The following is a 24,274-nucleotide window of genomic DNA, read 5'->3' on the forward strand; positions in this document are numbered from 1 at the left end:
GATGGTTGCACAAGTCTATGAATATACTAGGAAAAAAAACAAACACTGAATTGTACATTTTCTATAGGTGAATTGTATGAGATGTGAATTTTATCTCAATAGCAATGTAAAACAACTGTTAATAAACTTTACTTTTCATATTGTGGTGACATTCTACAGATATTCTACAGAGAGTTATTATAATTTACTAAGTCACTCCCCAACTAGAAGAGAGACCTGGGTTTTGTCACCATCATGACCAATACTGCCAATAACATCTTTGCTACATCACTGAGCTCTGTATGGGTACCACAGTCTTTCCTCTCAGGAGTGTCCTAGAAGAATTTAAGGTTCTAAATACACCAACAATCTAGAAACTATTTTATTTTATTTATTTATTTTAGAAACTATTTTAAAGGGTCAACAGATTTAAGAAAATTCAGTTACTCTTTAAAACCACTAGGCACCAAAAATAAGTAAATAAAAAGCAGTCCTAAGTGGGACTCACTGGGCATTAAGTTTGGGAAAGAAGACGACAGGGGACCAAAAGCTGGACCTGCAAATATGACATATATCTGATATCTCTAGAATCACAGATGGAAAATGGTCTCATGCCTGAACACAACTTATGGCAAAGTAAGAAGTCTGGTCCTGCCAAGCAGGTGGCGTAACATTAGGGTGCGTGAGAACACAGCCTTGGGGCTGGACCGAGTCACATTCAAATCCCAGTCTGAACCACGGTCAAGAGACCTGGAGCATGTTAATCCTCAATTGTGTCCTCCATAAACTGGGGATGACAGCACCTAGTATGAGAGGATTAATCCAAAGTTCACCCAGGAATAATGTTCCTGAAGTGCTAGTGCCATGCCAGCCCATAATGAGCAGCACTCAATAAGGAGCTCCTGCAACCCTGATAATGGTGATGTCAGCTGCATTTGACCAAACCGGAATGTAGGAATCCAAATCTTAGCTCTCCAGACGTTTCTTCTTAGAAACTTGAGTATTTTTCTACTAACTCAGAAAGGGCCTGAAGGTATTTTTATTACCCTGGGAGTTTCAGCTGTTACCAGAGTTCACTTGTGCAATCTACATTCCAGTGCACTAAAAGCTTTCTCATGCAGGGATAAAAGCAGCCTTTGTCTCAAGCTTGTAAAAGGCACCATCTTTGTCAGATGAGTGAGCTGTTAAAACTTCGATTGTATCTCTACAATGGCTTGTTGGGAAACCCTAGGAATATAGGCACATCCAAATAGTGAGACGGGGTGAGTTTATAGGAGAGCGGACTGCATGTGTGTGTTAAGGTAACATACTCTGAGTTGTCTATATGGCAGGCACCATGCTACGTGCTTCACACTTCACAACAAGTGAGGTGGGAACTTTTATTAGCTCCCCCTTTATAGTAAGGAAGTTCAGGCTTAAGGAAGCTAAATGTTTTCCCAGAGTCTGCAGTTAGTAAATTAGATTTGAAACCACAAACACATATGCTCTCATCCACCAGGTTCCACCAAGTAGAACTGACTGCAGGGAGATAATACCTGCAGATTTTAGTTTCACTTCCTGATCAGTGACTTCCTGACTTCCCAGCCTGGCCTTTGACAAGTATGGTCATTTAAAAGCACCAAAAGAGATGGCTTTTTGAAGGTTAGTTAGTCGGCCAGGCCAGATGTGCCCACAGTGTCCTCATGGAAACTAAGGTTGCTCTGAGGCTGATGATGCAAGCGTATGTCGCATCAGAATCACAGGACCTAAAGGATCTTTCTACATTCCTTCTTAGCCCTGGAAACACAGTATCCAGTTTTTCCAAGGGTTTTAGGAAAGGTGACTATGCAATTTATCCTGCAAAATACAACAGTTCTGAGGGTGCAAGGGGGCACAATCAGTAAATATGAAGGCAAAACGGGGACATATGGTCATCCCAGTTTTAGGCCCCCCAGGTTACCCTGACTGAGGTCCCCAGTCTGCAGTGACCTGTATGTGAACTGTTGGGGTGTGTCAACAAGCAAAAACATTCCATCATCCTAATGTCCTGCAGCTCGTGAGCAGGGGATGAACTAGCAATCAGAATAGCTGCTGGATCACATCTGTGTCTCACAAGCTTTGCATGTAAAGAAGTGCTTTGTCCAAAGGGGGGAAAGAGTGTGGTGAATCACAAGCATCACTACAATCATTGCAGTGTGTCCAGGGATCCAGGGATGGAGCAACCCCAGAGGTACATGCTTCATCAACGGAAGCCTGAAAGTCTGGTCACAGGCTTTTGTAGACACAGAAAACAGCATGATGACCTGAACAGGTCCTTGCTCAACTCTACCCGCAAAATGCTTTATCTGCTTTATTTCAGAACGGAAGCTTTTATGCCTCCTGGTCCTCTCTTACTCATCCTGGAACTCTAGGAAATACAGTCATCCAGTCATACAGACAGCTCTTTAAAACTGAGCTCCAGGCCTAAGGAGTGACAAAACTTATGGAGTTATAAAAAAAAAAAAGCCTGGATTTTTTGCTCATTAGATCAATCTAAGAGCAAAGCAGCAAAATGTACCCAGCAATCTTCCAACAAAAGTGATGAAATTCAAGGGGACTTAGGACCAAAAAGAGGCCCTTAGGGATCACCATGACCAATTTCTTCCTTCCAATTCCAATTCTTCCAATTCCTTCCTCAGAGGCTGACGCCTCTGAGCCCAAAGCACACACTCAGGGGATCAGGCCTCCTGGCCCTGAGATATAAGCCTATTTCCATGTCACTATGCCATTCGGTTAATTTCTCATGCTTTAAATCCTCTTCTTCTCTCCTAGAGGAGGAGGGAGGGAGGAAGGTGGAAGGAAGAAGGGAAGGATGGGATGGGGTAGGTTTGGATCACTTCATTTAAGCTCGATGACAATTTCAAATGACCAATGTATGACGATGAAAGACAGAGACTGATAACATTTTTATGACAGTCTGACAAGAGGATAAACATATGGCTTACCTTTGGTCTTGATGGCTGTTTCAATGTTCAGAGCATCCCGCTCAGCATCAAAGTTAGTGTATGCTTTGACTGACCCGTATGCACTTGGAGGTGTGGAGTGCTGAGGTTAAAAGGCAAACACACTGAAGTCATACACATTTAAAATCCTTTTGTTGAAATGTCAATTACTAAAACTTTTTCTCCTATTGTTTTGTTTTTTAGCAATTCACATCATCCTTAGGCCAGGGAACTTGTAAGTATTAACACGCCATCACACATAGGATATAAAACTTCCTTGTTTCCAATGAGAATTCTTCAATGGCTCAACTAGTTAAGAATTTGATAAATCTAGTTTTACTTTTCATCTTACTTTGTGTGCAAGCTCAAAGTAGACAACGCAAAGCTGGGCACTTGAAACCACCTGTTTCTCTGGGGAAGGCTTTGAAGAGCACAAAACCAGGCTGGCAACAATCTGAAACAAGCTGGAAATGTGGAAATGCCTGAATGACAAGTGTGTTTCGCCAAGTTTTTGCTACAGGCACATGAATTTCCACTGGGCCTGTATCATAGTTCTTTAGAAAGCAAATGCAGAGTGCCTGCCTGCTTGTCTCTGACTATCAGGCAAGTGAGGGAAGCATCTTCCTCCTACTCCCTACTTTGGCCACAGCCGTGGCACCAAGGTGGTCAGGCCATGTGGCCCAAATCCTCTACATACTGACCAAGTTCTTCCTCTTTTCTCTCCTCTCTCTACCCTCCCTTCTGCTGTCTTTTCTTCTTTTTTTTAACTTTTTACTTTATACTGGGTGTATAGCCAAGTAACAATGTTATGATAGTTGCAGGCACACAGCAAAGAGACTCAGCCATACATGACATGTATCCACTCTCCTCCAAATTCCCCTCCTATCCAGGCTCACTGAGCTCTACTCAATGTCACATAACATTGAGCCGAGTTCCCAATGTATACATATTCCTCCAGACAAGACATACAGATGGCCAAGAGGCACATGAAAAGATGTTCAACATTGCTAATTATTAGAGAAATACAAATCATAACTGCAATGAGATATCACTTCACACCAGTCAGAATGGCCATCATCATAAAACCTCTCTGCTGTCTTTCACACAATCCCTTCCACCAACTACTCTTCCTAGAATTTTGTTTTTCTGTCTTTTAGACCATGCACTCACTCTTGCTTTCCAGTGCTTTTCAAAGCCCTGGAAAGCTGCTCTTGACACTGTTCTTGATCTGAGGGACCCACCCTAGACTGAGGTAACAGCACGGTTTTACATCAGTTCTCCTTTCCAAAGTGTTAACTTTTCTCCTTTGAAATGCTCTTGCAGCTTTATTCCCCCTTGCTATCCAGTCTGAAAGCAAAGGACAGACTAAACAGCACTGACAATGTTCTTTAGGCTGGCTAAAAGGTGGTGGAGCTGAAGGCATCAAGGCTCCCCCATCCTACCTCCTCCCAGAATACACTTCCCATCATACATGACTTTGTCATGGCTCAGTTTCTGGAAAGAGTGAGAGACTGAGTCACCCTGACTTACCTTCCCACACACACACATCATGTTACAAGGCATCCCAGCATGTATTATTAATAGTAGTGAGGCTGCACAGGTAAACAACTAAGATGCCATCCTTTCAAATGTCTCCCAGGACAAACCCACAAATCTAAGTTCATGACTGGACAAAATATTTCAAATAACTTGTGATCATCTTGGCTAAGCAGTAAATCCAGTTAATATATGTAACTGAAACACAGTGGATTATCAAGGTGTTTTCATTATAATTTCACTAAACTTTCCAGTAAGATTAACTCAATGGAAATAGAGCACACAATCAAGAAAAGGTAAGGACAAAGTATTATTTTGAAATACTTACTATATATGTTAGAGTGGCTACAAAATAAATAAAGAAATCCATGGGAACACATTTTCTTATTTATTAACAATTCCAACCATTATTTACAAAGGCAGGCAGTCTAGTCATGGAGCCATATGAAATGTGGCTTCATATAGCAGGTGCTATGTCATCTCATTTCAAAAACAACAGTGAGTAGGGAAAAGTTTTGCATACTTTTATCTCTGGAAATAAAATTAAACGGGCAATTGAAGCAATCATCTGTAAAATCCATTTATCTGAATATCAAATTAAGAAGGCAAAAGTAATGTTTCTCTTCCCTCAAGGTACTGAAGCATACATGACGTTTTCTGTTGTAGTCCCATCTCTGCCCACCAAGAAACACATCATACCTGAGGAACTTCAGAGGCCACATGAAAAGCCCTCTTATGAAACCTGATACTAAAAATGAATTAATGATCTACTCCATTAAGAAAAAGTTTATTTAGCTCTTAGACTTGTCTGGACCTCAATGTGCCACTTGTATGGTTGCCAGCAACAGTAAGCACAAGGTCCAAGAGGAAAGATGAAAACGACGTAGGCTTTATACGCCACACAACTTGTGCTTACACCACTGACATCACTGGAATAGTTTATTGGTAAGCACCAGGGACGGAGGATTCTGTTCCTCATGACCCAGGCTGCTGTTGACCCACTTGAGTGTTTTGTATTTTAATTTCAGTGACAGCATATTTTTTTTTTTTTTTTTAGTGACAGAATATTTTGAAATATCTGTAAGATATGCCTACAGACCAGTGTCACTGCTGAGTTTCTGTAAAAGCCAGTTCTGCCAAGATGACCTGGATGATGTATGGTATTACTAGGTAATTTACACATTCACAACTTATATTCTACTTTATTCTAAAAGCATTTACAATGACTTATAATTTTGCATATAGCTTTCAAAATTTTTGACCATAAAACAAACAAACAAAAAACCAAATGCATCAGAATTTCTAGGTTCCTGTGAAAGACAAATACAATGCTGAGCTCCCTGGTAACCAAAGCAAAAAAGGCATCATGATGAATTAGAATATAGAATACTCTTATTATTTAGTTTAAAAAAATTCTAGCGGTTTTAAAGTTTTTCCAAAACATGCAAGATCATTTTCAATATGGCTGCAGCTTGATGCAGCCATTAATAAAATCTGAGGGCATGATGCTAAAAGTTCTGTGTCATCATAACAAGTACTATCACTGGCATGTTAAGTATATAGCAGGAGAAAGTTCCAGGCACATCAAAGTCACTAGTGTATGCCCAATTTTGATCTGACACCAAAACAGTTTCTGAAGCCATAACATTTCTTTCAAATTGAACTACTAGGAATAGCTAAAGTGATGGGGAAGACAGGAACCAAGAGGGGAATGAGTATCTTAATTCTGTCCTCATTTTCTTTAGATGCACAAGGAAAAGAAGGGGCACAGTTACCCAAAGATGCCCAACCATCAAAAATTACACCAAATGAAAATGATATACTTACATCACCCTCCAAACTGAGCTTGCACAGAATTTCATGAACGGTAGACATTTTGAAAGAAGCTGGAAAAAAAGTACAACAAAAAGTCCTTATTATGAAGAGACTTTCCTTTCCCCTGAAGCACAGTAATTCATTATACTAATCTCTACTTCTTGGGCCATTTCATCTGGTGATATTAGAGTAATATTTGCAAATAGATGCAATTCTCATCTTGTGACTGAGAAAATTAAAGCTGAGAGATGGTTTGCACTGTTTGGGATGGACTACAGAACTAGCTAGTTTTGTTCCTGCTCTGCTTAAAGAGAACTTGGGATGACTGACTTTGTAAATACAAAAAACAAAATGCTTCCCAACAGCAGTGCAACTTGTCCAAACAGGGTAAGACTGAACCTTTTGGTTCTCCTAAAAAACGGTAATCTTGTCAAACTAGCCATTACTTCGGTATTTTTCACCAGTAATTTAATATATTGCAAAGGGTCTGAAAACTATGGATGTGAACTGAAATCAGCGGCCTTTTCATGGTGGCTCATTCCTAAATTGAGCCCTTTATTACTACCCCTAATGATTCTCTTAGCTCACCAATGATAAGAGGTATTAGAAGATATTAAACTGTTGATGAGAAAGACAATGGACATATCTTCTGATGTTAACTTATCCTATGAAAGAGTAATCCTTGTATTTAAGATTCAAAATGGCTGAAATGATGTCATCTTCCAGTTAATACACTTAACCGGGCAGTGATACCACAGCCTGATGAATTGGCTTTCCAGCTTTGCGATCACAGTTCTCGGAATTGATGCACCAACCCCTGCCAAAAAAAGTGCTCAACTGGCAGGAAATTTACCTCAGCTGAGACAAGACAGGTCATTCAGCAGCAGCCTCCCCAAAATAAAGAAAATAGAGCAGAGCTGTGTCCTCAAATAGTGGACATGACCTCTGAACTACAGCAACTTCTGTTTTGCTCTTTTATTATTATTTTTGATTTGATACATTTGCACCAGGTCCCAGTCATGGCATGTGGGATCCCCGATCCTGAGGAAAGCAGAATCTTCAGCTGCAGCATGTGAGATCTAGTTCACTGAACAGGGAGAGAACCTGGGCCCCCTGCATTGGGAGTGCAGAGTCTTAGCCACTGGACCACCCAGGAAGTCCCTGCTCTTTTTGCTTAATGTTCCTTGATCAAGAAATAGTGCCCATGCAATTCAGCTTTCTGTTTTCTTCCAATCGTTTGCTTAGTTTACATGTTTTCATACAACTGGCTTGGAGGGAGTATTTTGACACAGATATTTTCTCATTTATGAAAAGGTTCTGGACTAGGCAGATTCCAGGCTCTGTAGGGAGTGAGTTATAAGAAAGTAAGAGAAGAGGATTTGCCTTTATTTGTGGTTATGGAAATATTTCTGCAAGACTTTCACAATGAACTCTGTCCTACACCAACTCTTCTCTCTCAACTGATGCTTATAGAAACTTTTTAAGCATGGCAAAAAAGAAAGTCACAGCTATTCCAACTCCTCCACTCCCACAACTCTCAGACACTATCACACATACACCCAATCCCTGCAATATACCCCACCACTGGGATATAGTCCTGATTTGTAAAGTTGTCCTCCATAAATAAACTGTGGTACATCCAGATAATGTAGTATTATTCAGCACTAAAAAGAAATGAGCTGTCAAGTTGTGAACAGACACGGAGGTAACAAATGCATATTACTAAGTGAAAAAGTCAGTGTGAAAAGGCTACATATTGTATGATTCCAGTTATATGCCATTCATGAAAAGGCACAACCATGGAGACAGTAAAAGGCTCAGTGGTTGCCAGGGACTAGAGGGTAAGGAGGGAGGGAAGAACTGGCGGAGCAGAGACTTTTAGGGCCGTGATACTCTAACAGTGGATACATGTTATTATACGTCTGTGAAAACCCATAGAATTTACAACGCCAAGAGTGAAGCCTAATATAAACTATGGGATTTGAGTGATAATGATGTGTCAATGTAGGTTCAGCAATGAAAACAAATGTACTGCTCTGGTGGGGGATCTTGAGAGTTAATGAGGCTGTGTGTGTACAGGGGGTGCTGGAAACACATACAAACTCTCTACTCTGCACTCAATTTTTCTGTGAACCTAAAACAGCCCTCAAAAGTCTACTTTCTTTAAGAGTAGCTAGCCTGTCCAAGGGCTTCCCTGGTAGCTCAGTTTGGTAAAGAATCTGCCTGCAATGCAGGAGACCTGGGTTTGATCCCTGGGTTGGGAAGATCCCCTGGAGTAGGAAAATGAATACCCACTGCAGTATTCTTGCCCGGAGAATCCCTATAGACAGAGAAGCCTGGTGTGCTGCAGTCCATGGGGTCGCAAAGAGTCAGACACAACGGAGTGACTAAACACAGCACACAGCACAGACTGTCCAATATACTAGCCACCAACCACATGGCTACCAGACACGGATAACCATTTGATAGCCACTGGCTATCAAACATTGAAGGGTGCTCAGTCCAAACTGAGATGTGCTTAAGTGACAGTAACGTACACACCTGATTTGGAAGACTCAGTGTGAGAAGAAGAATGTAAAATCTAATAATTCCCAACTTCACCTTGGGCCAAGAAACATTTTATAGGGTCACCTCAGTATCCCGCTGAGATTCACCAAAGCGGAGGTGGATCCCCTAGGACATGGACCACCTGGCCTTGACTCTCACTCATGGGGCTCAGTCAGAACTGGACTAGGTCTGCGGTGAGGGATAAACTGTTATCCTCTGCCTTGTGGAATTCTAGGCCTCACTGTAAGCAGCTAAGAAATAAAAATGCCCAAACAAAAAGAAGACCAGTAAATCAGAACTGTTTCTGGATGGATTTATTAGACCAGGCACTTCACATCAGTTCTGATATTCAGGAATCCGCAGCCACAGAGGCAGGTGAGGTTCTGCCAGGTAGTTCTTCCAAGTTGCCTTTCCGGCTCTGAGCACCAGCCTGGGAGACAGCTGCCTCACCATGCCCTAGATGGATCCCTTGGTGCTGTACCAACCACAGGACATGTGATTCAACTAATCCTTCTCACGCCCACATCACACTGACACAGAAAATCAGGATTTTAAAAGGCCCACAGACTTCCCTGCCCATCCATAGTCATCCTGCTCTTTCACCAACTCAGTGGCCCTTTCACGCCACTATCAACTACATTCCTCTATTTTATCTTGTCACAACAGTTCACTATCCATCCTTCTGTGATGTTCTCTTACTCCAGCTCCATCCAGCCTGCTATCTATTCCCTAGCAAAGGTGGACTTGAAGGACTTCCCTGGTGGTCCAACAGTTACTTAAGAACCCATCTTTCAATGCAGCAGTTGTGGGTTCAATCCCTGGTCAGGGAACTAAGATCCTACACGTCGGGGGGCGTCTAAGCATACACACCACCACTAGAGATGACCACATGCTGCAACTATTGAAGCCTGCATGGTACCAGGAGGAATCGGCACAGCCCCCTCAAAAAAGAAGAAAAAATAAAGTGGACTTGAGCCAAATTGTTCCTTGCTTCTCCTCACACATACCGTAACTACTGTAATCCACAGCATCTTGACTCGTGTCTCCTATCTCACTGTCTTCCCCTCATCTTCTCCTAGTTACAGACTCTGCCCACTTCTCAAGTCACTAGCACTTTGGCATATGCTTCAATAGAGTGGTTGCAGCCCCCTCCACGCAACCCTGTCTCCCACCTTTCGGTGTCAGAAACACTTTCCGATGCCACTCAACTTACTTGCCGTGAAACAGTATCCTGAGTTCCTGCCATGCATCACATATTCAAATGGCAACTACACAGTACAATTCAACAAAACGGTCATCTGCTGGACAGAGTCCCAGTTCCCCAACAGATTTAAGCGGGCTCTTCACACTTTAGATGCTAAATAAACTTTCAGAAACAATGAATTGATATTTTGCATAGTTAACATTGATATGTTACTATTTACAAGCATTCTGCAGAAAAAGAATATCACAATAACCAAAAAACAAGATCCATGAAGCTTGCTATTTCTCCATGCAAGTGTCCTTCTGCATCCATATAAATACCTCCTACTTCATGCAAGCTTAACAGCAAAGACATTTTCACCTTAGAAATAAACATGGCCCTCAGTTCTTCACTACCGCCAATCCGTTTATTTCTTTCCCATATCCTGGTCTCTTCACTACATCCAATCTCCTGGCAATGCAAAGTCATTTTGCAGATGACTAATTAATCTCCAGAAGAAACAGTCGGCTTTGCCACTCATAATATTTGTTAAAACATTAGCTTAATATAGTGCATTTGATTAATGAAAAGATGTCAGGTTGCTGCTACCCTTGAAAGTGGAAAGAGAAAGTCTTGGCAGGGCTACTGTAGGTTACAAACACTGGTGACACCCAGGAAATCAATCAACAAGCCCCTAACACACACCCACACACTCACACACACTCTCTCTCTCTCAGCCTGCTCCTCATTAAAAGCTGAGACAGACACACACAAAACTATGTAACACCGACTGCACTTCTGCAGGACCTTCCAGCTCTCTTCCTTTCTCGGCCCAGGAAGACAAGACCAGGTCACCCAGCTAATGAGGGAGGCAGGGGCCCAGGTCCAGGTCCTCAGACTCAAGGGCCCTTTCAACTTCACCACAGTGGGTCTTCATTCCAAGAGAAAGATAAGAGAAGAGAAAGATAAGAGCAGCATGCATGACACTAGCTAAATATCTGAGAGGTGACATACCGACTAGTTTGAGAAGGGCAATCACTCACTCTGGAAGGCTCAAGATAGAACAACAGGGGAAAGTCAGAGGAGATGAGGTGCGGGTGAGTATTCCGGGGGTGTAAAGACACAAGGCCAGGTTTAAAACCAGCCACGTCTAATGTGGTGGCATGTGGGGGCCTGAGAGGTAAATTTCTGGATGGTGCATATTTAACTGTGGCTGTGGAAAGGGATTTGACCCCAATACTCACAGTATCCATTCACAGTATTTGCTCTGGAGGCTGAATTTTCTTACTGAAACAATAGCTCTGCCATGGTGTACCTATTGTTAGGAAGGTAACTGTCCATACCATAGGGTACAATTCCACCCCTACTGACCACTCATTACAATGAAAAATTCATAAGCCAATTATAAGCAGAACCACCACTTCTTTTCTGGCAGATCTCTCTATGGAACATGAAAATTGCATCTCTCTTTCCAACACTACAGCCTCACCCAGATATCCAACTGGTTTCAACTTGCAGGAAAGGGGGAAAAAAAAAAAATCAGCAAATTCCATCTGTTGATGAGTACCTCCACATAACAGAGAAGGGCTGGGTGACTAGACAAGACTGTTAAAATTACCTTTATCAGGTAAAGTTTTTTAAGAAAATAACCAGAGGGGTACAAGGAGACTGACTGAAAGAGCCACACCCATTTCAAACTGGCTTGAAATAACTCATCACTGGGAAGGGAACTCAGACACCCCACCCTAATGAAGGGAACAGAATGGTTTCCTCTGGCCTTGAAAATATTAATAAATGAGGCTGTTAATTGCCTGACTACCAAAGATTTTAGAGTGCATAGCTAGATGTTCAAGAAAGCTGTGCAGCTGCTGGAAAACAGGCAACTTACGTCGAACATAAAGACTATTTTAAGGATAACTTAAGGGTTTATCTTAAAAAAAAAAAAAAAAGATTATACTGTACTTCAATGCTTCACTTCCACACAGAGTTGCAACAAGTCATACAAGTAAAACAGCCTTAAACTCTCCCCTAACCCCCACCCAGTAAAAAGTAAAACAAAGCTTGCAAAAAGGTGGAAAACAAACAAACAAAGAAAACCAGAAGTGAGCATTTCAAATAATAAAAACAAGTTCTACTGATATGAATTATGAAGAACCAGATCCAGAAAGCCCAAATAGCAATTTGTACAAACAAACAAAAACACACTGCAACAGGCTCATCTGCACAACACAACGTGAGTATAACCCAGCAGTTTCGCGGGCACACCCACTTTGAAAATGTGGAGTGTTGATGTGTTACCGCAAAACACATCCCTAGCAACCATGATGAATCAATCAGGAACTGGATGATACAAACGATTTTTAAAATAAAAAAAAAAAAAATGGGTGAGGGTGAGGGGGTGGAGGGCTGGGATTCCCCACCAAGCCTTTGTTTGCAGTCCTATGTCTACAGGACCAGACTGAAATTTTAAATCAAAAGCAAGGGAAAAAAAAAAAAACAATGCATGAGTTGGGGGGAAGAGGTGGAGCTCCCACTGTACTCCACTCCACCCCTTCCCCAAACCATTTTTATTTAACAGAACCTTTCTGAAAGCACCCAGTTTTCTCCTTGGTTTTTATGGTCTTGATTAATGTCTGAGTCACAGGCGCAAGTCATTCCTGAGAAATCCTGGAATTCTGCCCAGTGGCCTTGCTCAAACAGAGCAGGATGGACACAGCAGCACTTGCTCTGGCCTGTCCCTTTTGCTGCCTGATCTGAATCAATATTTGTTTGCTAACTTCAGACACAATGCAGCCTCGAGCTCTCAGAGCCTCTCAGTCAATCTCCTGATGCAGGGTTAGAGTAGGTGGAAAGAGACATGCAGAAGAATGATGTCACTTGGCTCTAAGCACTCTCAGGGTTGAGAAATCGAGGTCTTTGAATCTACAACTCAATTTCAGTGTTTTATGGCCCACATATTACATTTCCAGTGGGGCCCTGCTGCTTACAGTAAAAAGTCTACACAGCATTCAAGATTTTCCACACTCTGGACTCTACCTACTTTTCCTTAAATAAAACACATACACACACACACATACACACACTCAGCACCAAAGTCGGATTGGATTGGTAATTCTCCAAACACACTCAGTGCTATTCCGTGACCTCCATGTCTGGGTTTTTCAAGTCCCCAGTACTGGGAATGCTCAATGTGGATCAGTTGACATCCTCATGCAACTTCAGGGTACAAAAATTACTGTTAACTTTCTCCTGCAGCTCTCCCTGCTCTGGGTTCCTGTCTCTCTTGGCGTGTCTGTGAAGTATCAGAGCTGAGAGTATAAAGTCAGTCTTCCACTCAATTCACCCCGAGGGTTTCCGTCTTATTCACTGCCATTTCCCCATAGGTCTGAGCACAGTGCTCAGCACACTGGAGGTATTCACTAACATTTTGGCATGTTTTACACACACTGGGTCTTCCCACATTCTGTCCTTTCCCCCTTCTTTTCCAATACACTCTCCTTTCTCAATTTTCTTTCTCTTCCTCAGACTGAACATCTCAAATGCAGTTCTAGTTCCACACACACAGAGCTGGCGGGCATCAATCCCCAGCCTCCATTCACATCTTTGTAGCGCCGGGTAGATCCGTTCAGGGGACAGACTCTCTCTCATGATCTGCAGCTCTTCCCAACTCCCACAGCCCCTCACTTATACCACCGTTATACCATCAGGGCCCCCTGGGGCCTAGCTCTGTCCACAGGACAATGTGGAAAAGTAACCTACATCTGCCATGGCAAGCAAAGTGGGAAAGGAGGCAGGAGGGAGTAAGGATTTGCAAGTGGCCTTGGGACTCTGATTTCCTCTGAGCTGGGAGTGTGGAGACGGGTGTGGCAGGAGACACAGGGCAGGGAGTCCATGTGACAGACACTCCCTTGACTCAGAACTTTCCGAACCAAGCCTGGGAGGATAACTCAGACCACTTGTATGCTACTGACTTCTCTCTTGACAAGACTGAACTAAGACGGTTTAAGAAGCTTCAGGCTGTACCTTACGAGAGAGCTTTGGAGGTCATCTCAGTGGACCCACTGAGAAGGACAAGCCTGGGCACCTCCTGACCCCTTCTGCTGACCTGCTCCCCAGCTAAGTAGATGCGGGCCGCATCTGGCAACTGGAGGAGGAAGAAGAGACCTGACGGTGAACGAGTTGGTGGGTGAACGAGTTTTATTCAGAGACTGCTGTCCTCTGATATAGCCTACAATGAGAAAAGGGTGTGGCACCAGGGGAGAAAAAAAAGGAGGTGGATTCCCGTATGCAAAAAAAAAAAAAAAAAAAAAAACAGCATTCCATCTCTGTTCTCACAGTCAAATCCAAAAGGCAGGTTAAGTCATGATAACCTGCAACAGCACATTGCCGAGCAGGTTAAACATGAAGCTCAGGTCTCTGGGACAGCTGGATGAAAGGGGAAATGAGCCCCAGTCAAGTTTGGAAGCTAATATTAATTTGGGAAAACATAAAGTTCACAATCAATTACTGCCTATACAATTCACTCATTTTTGTTTTCCTCCTCACTAGATTTAAAACCTAAGGAGCAGAGTGGTGCTTTGTTTTCTTTTGGTCTGTTTTGTTCACTGCTGTATCCCCAAGTGCTGATACTAGTGAGTGGAACATGAGGTGAAAATGAAGTGTTAGCTGCTCAGTCATGTCCGACTCTTTGCGACCCGGTGGACTGTAGCCCACCAAGCTCCTCTGTCCATGGGATTCTTAGGCAAGACTACTGGAGTGGGTTGCCATTTCCTTCTCCAGGGGATCTTCCCGATCCAGGGATTGAACCCAGATCTCCTGCATTGCAGGCAGAGTCTTTATAATCTGAGCCACCAGGGAAGCCATAGTGGAACACAGTAGATGGAACATCTGAGTGGAACATAGTAGATGTTTAATAAATATTGTTGAATGAAGAGATGTTTAAGGCAGCCCAGGAGAGCCTGGGATGTTCATCTGGCACACCCACCCTCAGTTTGTAAGATGCCTCAGCAGGCCCACAGCCCCACACAAACGAAGGACAAAGGCCAGATTCTAGGCCCATCGGTGCAGGAAGAGCCTACAAACCCCAAAATCAATAACAATTGGAGGAGGATATCTACCTTGCCAGGAAAAAGACTTAAATTAGAAATCAGTCAGGAAACTAATGGCCATGACTGCAGACATCAATTGATACAGTATTTTTAATAGCTCAAAGACAGAGGATGTTGAATATTGACACCCCAGTCCCAAACCAAGTTCATGATCAAAGCCAGTGAGTCAGCAGTATTTCCTGAGCATTTACAACAGGCAAGCCATTTGGTACTACAGGAAATCACAAAATCCAGGCAGTCCCCCTATCATAAAACTCCAACTAAAAAAATTTAGCTTGATGGTCACACCCTTCCATGGCAGATGCAATTTATTTCCGGGGAAAGCACTGACTTAACCTTTGAGATAGCAGATGGAGTTAGAAGGGAGGAGAGTTCCACAGACAGTGGTCTTAAACGCCCCTGACTAATAAGAACACTGAAACCTAGCCTCATATGAGATCTTCCTTCACACTGCCTGGATATTACGTGGCTCTCTGATTCCATAGCCTCAAATGTTGTAAATTACGGATATTTAGGTTCAAAAAGGTGCCTTGCTATTTTTTAAATAACACAACTCCCCTGAGTTGCTAAGGATTTTAGGACCATCAACATTCCTAATACTGAATATTAACAAATACTGATTCAATCTGCTACTCTCCAGCTGGGTATAAGTACAATGAAGGAGGAGGGATGGGGGGAATGCACCAGAACTGGATAAGCATGGTTGGGCTTTTGCAATATGTCAGGGAAGAGGATCTCCAAGGAGGCAGGAGGAACACAGAGAAAAGTAGAGATGGTGATAAGGACATTTCAGTGATTTTTTTCTTCTTACCTACACATCTTCCCTCACCCTCCTCCCATCTTCCCTCCCACTTCCCACCACTCCCAACCCCCAAGCTGGGCCTGTACTATCAGTACTTTCTATAGAAGTGCCTTCTACATCCCAAATGACCAAGTTCGGGACAGGCACAGTATGGTACGTTTTGGATAGAACCTATCAAAACAGTCAGTATGAGCTCAAGGGTCCAGAACCCTGGACTCCAATGACCTTATGGTTCTGGATAAAGACCCAGTAAGCCCCTATGAGGGTACTGCTCTTTTATACACAAATTGAGAATACCTTCCAATAGCTTTAAAATGGCAAATCTTAATACAAAAAGAATGATACTGCTTTGGTATGACACAATGCTTTCAGGGTGCTTTACAAATTTATTTTTGAATGGACATGTTTTTCGGAACCTTTGATAATAACCCTCAGGGGCAATTCTTAAACCACTTTCATCGATAAGGAAATAGATGCCCACTTTCCACCGTCTTAACCGTGCCTTGATGGAAAACAGCCCTCCACACCAGGCGCCAGGACCGATCTCGCAGAGCTACAAGGAGAGGCCTAGGGGGCCACGCCCTGTTCTGTAGCCTCTGTCTTTGACTCATTGTCGCATCTGCGCCAGTAAGTCAGTGACAACTCTGCCCACAGAACCACGGGGGACACTTCCTTCCTCAAGCAAAAGTGGTCAAGCAAGTTGGAAACTCTCCAGATACACGGAAATCAGAAGTGCTCTCCTACAGGATAATCTAGACAAAGGAGAAGGAGCTGAGGTTCTTTCGTTCTGTTCTGTTCTGTAGGGGCAGGAGGTCGCTGCTAAAAACCCCTACCCCTTATCGTCCGTCCAGCTGCTTCCCTCCTGCTGGTTGGCACAAGTTCCACAAATGCACATTTGTTTCAAGTCAAGTTAACTTGCAACAGATGGGGATCACTTTCTAGACGGCCGTGAGGCTCGTGTTCAGTGTGGGGGCTGCCGCACCGTCTGCTCTCCTGCCGACCCGGGGATCCTAGGGTGGCCACACCCAGCCCCCCTCCTCGCCTGGCGCGTCTGGAATGTGGGGCCTCCCTCTGCCCCTCTCCCCGGCGCCACCTCGTCTGGCTTCCTACGAGCACTCAGGAGGGATGCCCGACCCCTCCTTCTGCCTGGCACCCCCCCATGCCGAAGCACACCCGGCGCCCCTCACTCCTGCCCAGACCTCCTCGCCACTAGGCACCCTCCCCGCCGAGCCCCTAGGGCAGACCACCGCTCCGGCCCTCTCCCCGGTCCCCGTCGCCAGAGCTTCTCTTTGCAAGGCTGACTTCTTCCCTGCCTCTCCGCAACCCCCGCTAGCTCGGCGGCCTCGGGCTGTAGCGGAAGGGCGGGCGGGGCGTCGCTTACCTGGGCCGGGCGCAGTGCGCTTCGAGCGTCCCCAGAACCAGAACGGAGCCGGCTGGCCTGGGTGGGGCTTTTATAGTCACCACATCCTCGCGGTGCACTGGAGGCCCGCCCCGCCCCGCCTTCCCTCGCCCCTTCCCCTGCTCGCACCCGGACTTGGGGGTGACTCACTCGTCCCGCCCCGCGCGCCCGCCAGGGCCGCCTCGCCCTGGAACATTCCCTGGGCCGCGCCAGGGGGAGTGGCCCCGCGCCCACGGCCCTGCCCTCCGGTAAAGCGCGCTGAGACTTCCCCGAGGCCTATTAGCGGCCTCTTTTTTCCTCCCTTTCTCTGCTTCTCCAGTGCCACGTCGAGTTCTCAGCCCTGCCTCAGGTTCATATCAGTACAGTTGAAAGACTTTAGTCGACTACGAGGTTGGTTAAGTCATTTTTTTTTTTAAGGCGTCGATGCAGTGTAAGGAAGAATAGTTCCAAGAAACATAAATCGTGATTCCCCTGAGCTGGGCCGTTGGCATCCAGCCCCCGGTTACCGTCTGCAAACATATTAGCTTAACCTCTGACAGGCCATTCCCGGGAGGAGCGCTGGGAGGGAGTTCCGCAGTGTCCTGGCGGGCAAAGGATTCCTTCGCCTTGGGGCGCGCTGGTACACAGGGAGCCACTGTGGCTGTTGGGTAGCGGGTGGGAGGCCGAAGCCAGGAGCAAGATCCCCCACCTCCAGCCCGGGGAGGCGCCATTTCCCCCAAACCTCCCGAGACGCCGGGCCTCCCGCGTGTCGGGCAGCTGTGCGCGTCCTCGTGGCAGGCAGTCCCAGGCTGGGTGGGACCAGTGGCTTTGAACCTCGAGTTCCAACAAAGAAGTTCCTCCCTTCCTTCTTTCCTAACTGGCTTCCCGCCCGCCCCCCGCCCCCCAACCTCAGCTCCCTGAGCTTGGTTTTGCCATTTCTCCCGTTTTTGGTTTTTTTTTTCCCATTCTCTGCTTCTATGAACCACCGTGGCAACAAGCACGCAAACATGATTTTGTGTGTGATTGTGAAAATACTGTACTCACACCTCAAAGTAGCCGAAAAGTTTTGCTAAGAATCCCCAAAATCTCGCTCTGCACCTCTGAATTCTTTCCTTTCACACACCTCTGATAGCTCTTTCTCCTGATGCTTCTGTGTTTTAATCTCCCGTCTCCCTTAAGGTCTGTTTTTACTTTCCAGTTGAGCGTCATTTCATTCCTGGGAATTAAGAAATGGTGAGGCCAAGACATCATTGCCAAGCTCAGTCAAGTCCAGACCACAAACGGGGTCTCTAAACACTCAGCCCAGAGCTCACTGTTACCCGTTTCTTCCACTCATAATGAAACATGATAGACACCATCAGAAGGACAAATAGAAAATAAAGCATTTCTGTTGACACAATCTCTGATTTACATTTGTGTTCAGTTGCTAAGGCCTATCTGACTCTTTACTACCCCAGAACTGTAGTCCTCCAGGTTCCTCTGTCCATGGGATTCTTAAGCAAGAATACTGAAGTGGACTGCCATTTCCTTCTCCAGGGTTCTTCCCCACCCAAAGATCAAACCTGCCTCTCCTTAACTGGCAGGCGATTCTTTACCACTGAGCCATCAGGGAAGCCCATTAACATGTATAGCTCCTCAATTCAGGCTGAAAGCTTTACAACCAGAAATTGTGTTTTTCTACCTACTCCCTGAATATTTTGGAACAGAAAGAGACCATAGACTGACAATAATGGTGGGCTGGATTCTGTCTCCCTTCTGTTCTCCCGGCTGGTTGTACAGCCTCTGATTCCCAGTTGTGCTGTGATAGGCACTCTACAGAAGATAAGATTTAATTCAAATCATGTGGAATACCTAGGAGCCAAGTATCCAAAAGAATGTTTTTGCTTATCTAGGGCATCTAGCAAATCCAAACATACAGATCTGTTCAATAGCCAGAGTCTGCTTCATACTGCAGAACTTCACACTGGTGTTTTCATAAAGAGAAAGCTGTTGCAGGTCATGGATTGCTCTTTCTGAGGAATGTGGGGCCAATTCTGCCAGTTGAAATGAGCTCTTGAAACTCTGTGCAAAGATCCTTTTTTTTTTTTTTTCATTTCCCCTCATGGTTGGAAGAATGTTTACAACAACAAATCTCAGATTATGTCTCTGCTGCTGTGCATTCTCTCCTCCAAAGCCTTGACTTTATTTTGTTCACGCTTCATCTGCTGCACCTCAGCACTACTAATTGTGCCTAGCTAGCATTGATAGGCACTCACTAAAAGTAAACAATAGAATTATTCTCCCAATAATAGAATGTTAGAGCAGAGGGGGGCCTTAACAGGCTACTTATCCAGTCCTTGATTTTTATAGATGTAGAAACTGGAGCCCAAAGAAAGTCTCCTGCCCAGGCCGGAGATGAAAAAATGCACACAAGTTACTTACTGCAGTTTAACAAATTACCACCAAAACTTAGTGGTTCAAACATAAATAAAACCGTTTGCTCATGATTTTGCAATGTGGACAGGACTCACGGGACAGCTAGTCTCTTCTCTGTAATGTTGGGTGGGGCTGCTCAACTGGGGTTGCAGGATGGAAAGGCATTTCACTCATTTGTCTGGTGCCTTCGCTGGGGTTGCTGGAATGCCTGGGAGCAGACTGAATCTCTCTGTCCCTTGGACTGTCATCTGCCAGGTCCTCCTCTACACCAGGATAGTCATGGCAGCCAGCTCTCAAGAAGCAAAAGCTGGAGCTGCCAGGCCTGTTAGCTTGTGGGCTACCCCAAAACAGGCTGGATTGGTTTTGTGGGCTGTAGTTTGCTGATCTTCACTTTAATCTGTCATCTGATCAGTCTTTGGCTTTGCCTTCTGGCCTCTTGATTCCACTCTCTGAGATGTCTTTCCTTTTCCTTAAGAATGGTCCATGTTTGTTCCTGAGTAGTTCTCTCAATCTGCTTCATGCTAGTAGAGACTCGAAGGCCCAGAAACTTCTTTTCATTTTTGAACTGTTTCTGTATCCAACCTGGCAGTCCTTTCATTAATATGATTATACTTAAAATTCTGTGGGCTTTCTATACATCTTATTGAGGTTCATTCCGTGCTCCAAAATTTATATCCGATGGAATTTTTCTCAAAACCTTTGAGGAATTTCTGTAAATTTTAATGAGGCTTAACATCCAAATGCTCCAAAATTCACATTGATTATTCATATTGATTATCCTTTCTAAAAAAGGTCTCTCTTACTTTGAGTTTGTCAAGCTAGAACAATGCACTTAAGATTCTTAGAAGCCCTGAGATGGCCTCCAAAGTAACACATTAAATCTTTCTGGAATCTTAAAAATAAAGAAAAGGGACTTTTCTGGTGGCACAGTGGATGGGAATCTGCCTGCCAATGCAGGGAATCTGGGTTCCATCCCTGGTCTGGGAAGGTCCTTCATGCCTGGAACAGCTAAGCCTGTGCACCATAACTCCTAAGCTTGCACTTTAGAGCCTCTGAGCCGCAACTACTGAGCCTGCAAACCACAACTACTGAAGCCTGTGCTCTGCAGCAAGAGAAGACACTGCAATGAAAAGCTCATGCATTGCCACAAAAAGAAGCCCCCCACTTGTCACAACTAGGGAAAGACTGTGCAAAGCAACAAAGACCCAGTGCAGTAAAAAATAAATAAATAAATAAAAATTTTTGGAAAAAAAAAAAAAAAAGATTTTGCGACCACACATGATTTGATCTTTATCCCGGGGCCAGTTCTTATTTTCCAAATCTTTCATTGGCTAGAATTCTACTTAAAAACCAAACATATGTTTACTTAGTGCTTTTTGTTTTTTACTTTACCACACACAGCTAAAAGAAGACCACTGGCATTTTCAGCATTCTGCCTGGAAATCTCCTTGGCTAGATTCACAAGTTCATTAGGCACATTTTCTATCACTTGTGTTACCACAGGCAACAGTAACATTAAACATTCTGCCAACACATAATCTGGGCTGCCTTTTTTTCCAAACTTCCATGGCAATATCCTTACCACTTTTCCAAACCCTAGTAACAGTCTTCTCTCCAGTTACTGTCTGGAAGTAAAGTCCATGTCACATATTTTAGGTTTTTCTTACAGCAACGCTTCATGTCCACATTCTAATTTCTGTTTCAGTCTCCTGTTACTAGGAAATAAGCCCACTTCCAAATATTAGAAACTTAGGACAGCAAAGAATGTATTTGTTCTGATTCTATAAAGGGCAGAGTTCATGGAATCAGCTCATCTCTGGTCTATTTAGCATTGTTTAGGGAGACTCAAATGAGGCTGGAAGACCCATAAGGGCCTCCCTCCATCCAGCAGAGTAGTTACTGACCTTCAAAGGTGTGAAAGTGGAAGCTACCAGGCCCAGAAGTGAAACAGTGGCACTTCCCTGCACCCCATGGATCAAGGGAAGTGGTATAACCCAGATTCAAGGGAAGGGGAAATAATTTCCACCTTTTCATAAAGGGAGTGATATATGTTTACATGAGTGGAAGGAGTTGTTGGCAACCACTTTTGCATACAATCCACCACAATCCTTAAACTAGTAAGTGGCAGAACTAAGGGTATCCTACGTCTGCCTTTCAATCCACTGCTTTTTCCATCATGCCATCTCTCTCACACACCACCACTGCTTCAGTAAGAAGCAGGCTGTCTCTAAGTCCTCTGCATTATATGGTTTAGAGTTTCACTAACCATAAAGCTGTTCTTACCTTGAAACTTGTTATATGCAATCAGTATATAATAATGTATTATATTTGAAGACATGGCCAGAAGAGGAAAAATACCTATTTGGAAAACCTGATATCCAGAATATCAGAATATTCAGATATCAGATATATCAGATATCAGAATATCAGAGTTCTATAAAGAAAAATAGGGAAAATGAAGGGGGGGACATCACCAAGAAATAACTGAGGACAATTTTCTAGGACTGGAGGCTATGAGGCTTTAGATTGGAAAAACCACAAGTAATGGGAAAACAAACCCAAGACACATTATTGTGAAATTTCAGAACACTGAGTGGGGCCAGGGGAAAGATCCTAAAAGATTTCAGAGGAATTAAAAAACAACTCATTTATGAAGGGTAACAAAGAAGACTGACATGATATTCAAAACTTAGATCTTAGTTTCCAAATATTATTCCCAGTAAATAAACCAGTTCTTAAAGCAATGGCTGGATCCAGAGGTGAAACAGAGAAAATCCGTGGTGAGCTTTGTCCTAAATGACTGATGGTAAAAAATAAAAAAGACACAAGAGACAATTTAAAGGAGTTCTCACCAGTTAAAATTGGGGGTAATTTGAGCATCATATTGAATAGTGATAGGAACTGATGATACACATTGAATAGTCTAGTAGTAAAATAGAAAATACAGGAGTGGACAGGAGAAGTTCTTAATTAGAGAAGAATGCTAACTTATAAATGTATCAGGAAAGATAAATACAAAAAAAATCATTATTTTGCAACTAGAATTCCATACCCAGCCAAACTATAAATCAAGAATGGACTTCCCTGGTGGCACAGTGGATAAGAATCCACCTGTCAATGTAGGCGACATAAGTTAGATCCCTGGTGGAGGAAGATTCCAAATGCAATGGAACAACTAAGCCCAGGTACCACAACTACTGAAGCCCATGCACCTGGAGTCCATGCTTCACAAGAGAAGCTACTGCAATGAGAAGTCTGAGCACCACAACAAAGAGTAGCCCCAGCTCACCACAACTAAGAAAGCGTGCACACAGCAACAAAGACCTAGCATAACTAAAAATACATAAATTTAAAAAGAATGCATGTATCATTAACATTTTCCAAAAATAATGTTTATGCCTATGTGTCCTGTGTTAATTTCCTAAGACTGCCATGAACAAATTGCAACAACCTGGTGGCTTAAAAGAACAGAAAAGTATTCTCTTGCAGTTCTGGAAGCCAGAAGTGTGAAACGGAGGTACCTGCAGGGCTACACTCCCTCCAGAGGCGCTAAGGCAGAACTCTTCTTGTCTCTTCCAGCTTCTGGTGGCTCCAGTCATTCCTTGTGGCTACATCACTCTAATCTCTTCCTCCAACTTCTCAAGGCCCTCTTCTCTGTTCCTGTGTCTTCTCCTCTTCTTTCAGAAGAACACTTCTCATTGGATTTAGGATCAATCTAGATTCAGTTCAGTTCAGTCGCTTAGTCATGTCTGACTCTTTGCAGCCCCATGGAGTGCAGCACTCCAGGCCTTCCTGTCCATCACCAACTCCCAGAGTTTATTCAAACTCATGTCCATTGAATCGGTGATGCTGTTCAACCATCTCATCCTCTGTCTTCCCCTTCTCCTCCTGCCTTCAATCTTTGCCAGCATCAGGGTCTTTTCAAATGAATCAGCTCTTCATATCAGGTGGCCAAAGTATTGGAGTTTCAGCTTCAACATCAGTCCTTCCGATGAACATTCAGGACTGATTTCCTTCAGGATGGACTGGTTGGATATCCTTGCAGTCCAAGGGACTCTCAAGAGTCTTCTCCAACATCACAGTTCAAAAGCATCAATTCTTTGGCACTCAGCTTTCTTTATAGTCCAACTCTCACATCGATACATGACTACTGGAAAAACTATAGCCTTGACTAGACGGACCTTTGTTGTTGGCAAAGTAATGTCTCTGCTTTGTAATATCACATCTGTAACTTATCTTCAGATCTGTAACTTAATTATATCTGCAAAGACTCTTTTTCCCAACAAGGAAATATTCACAGATTCTATAAGACTGAGGATGTAGACATAGCATTAGGGCACCACCATTCATCCTACTATACACCCTAGTCTCAGGAGACTTCTGAATGGTGTACTTCACCAAAACAAGAGAATAAAGCAAAATTAGGAAGCAGTGGATTCAGAAAACAAGGGATTCAATGCAAAAATAAGTGAACAGAATTCCCAGAATGATGGGAAGGAGAGAACTTGGAATGAGAGCTGTGCAACAGGCATTCAGGGCAACCAGTGTAGC

The 24,274-nt window shown here is 43.7% G+C and overlaps 1 protein-coding gene across 1 annotated transcript in view; it reads right to left on the bottom strand.

Moving 5' to 3' along the window:
- The window catches only part of ANXA2 (annexin A2), a 42,391-nt gene extending 24,980 nt beyond the window's left edge, over positions 1-17,411 (bottom strand). The window contains exons 1-3 of the mRNA XM_061157283.1: positions 17,312-17,411; positions 6,303-6,361; positions 2,943-3,042 (exon numbers count right to left, since the gene is read on the bottom strand). Coding sequence (XP_061013266.1) covers positions 2,943-3,042; positions 6,303-6,350 — 148 coding nt within the window. The 5' untranslated portion in view covers positions 6,351-6,361; positions 17,312-17,411. The remainder of the gene's footprint in view (positions 1-2,942; positions 3,043-6,302; positions 6,362-17,311) is intronic.
- Positions 17,412-24,274: the final 6,863 nt, after the last annotated feature.

Source organism: Dama dama, chromosome 12 (assembly GCF_033118175.1).
Source record: "Dama dama isolate Ldn47 chromosome 12, ASM3311817v1, whole genome shotgun sequence".
Taxonomy (NCBI): domain Eukaryota; kingdom Metazoa; phylum Chordata; class Mammalia; order Artiodactyla; family Cervidae; genus Dama; species Dama dama.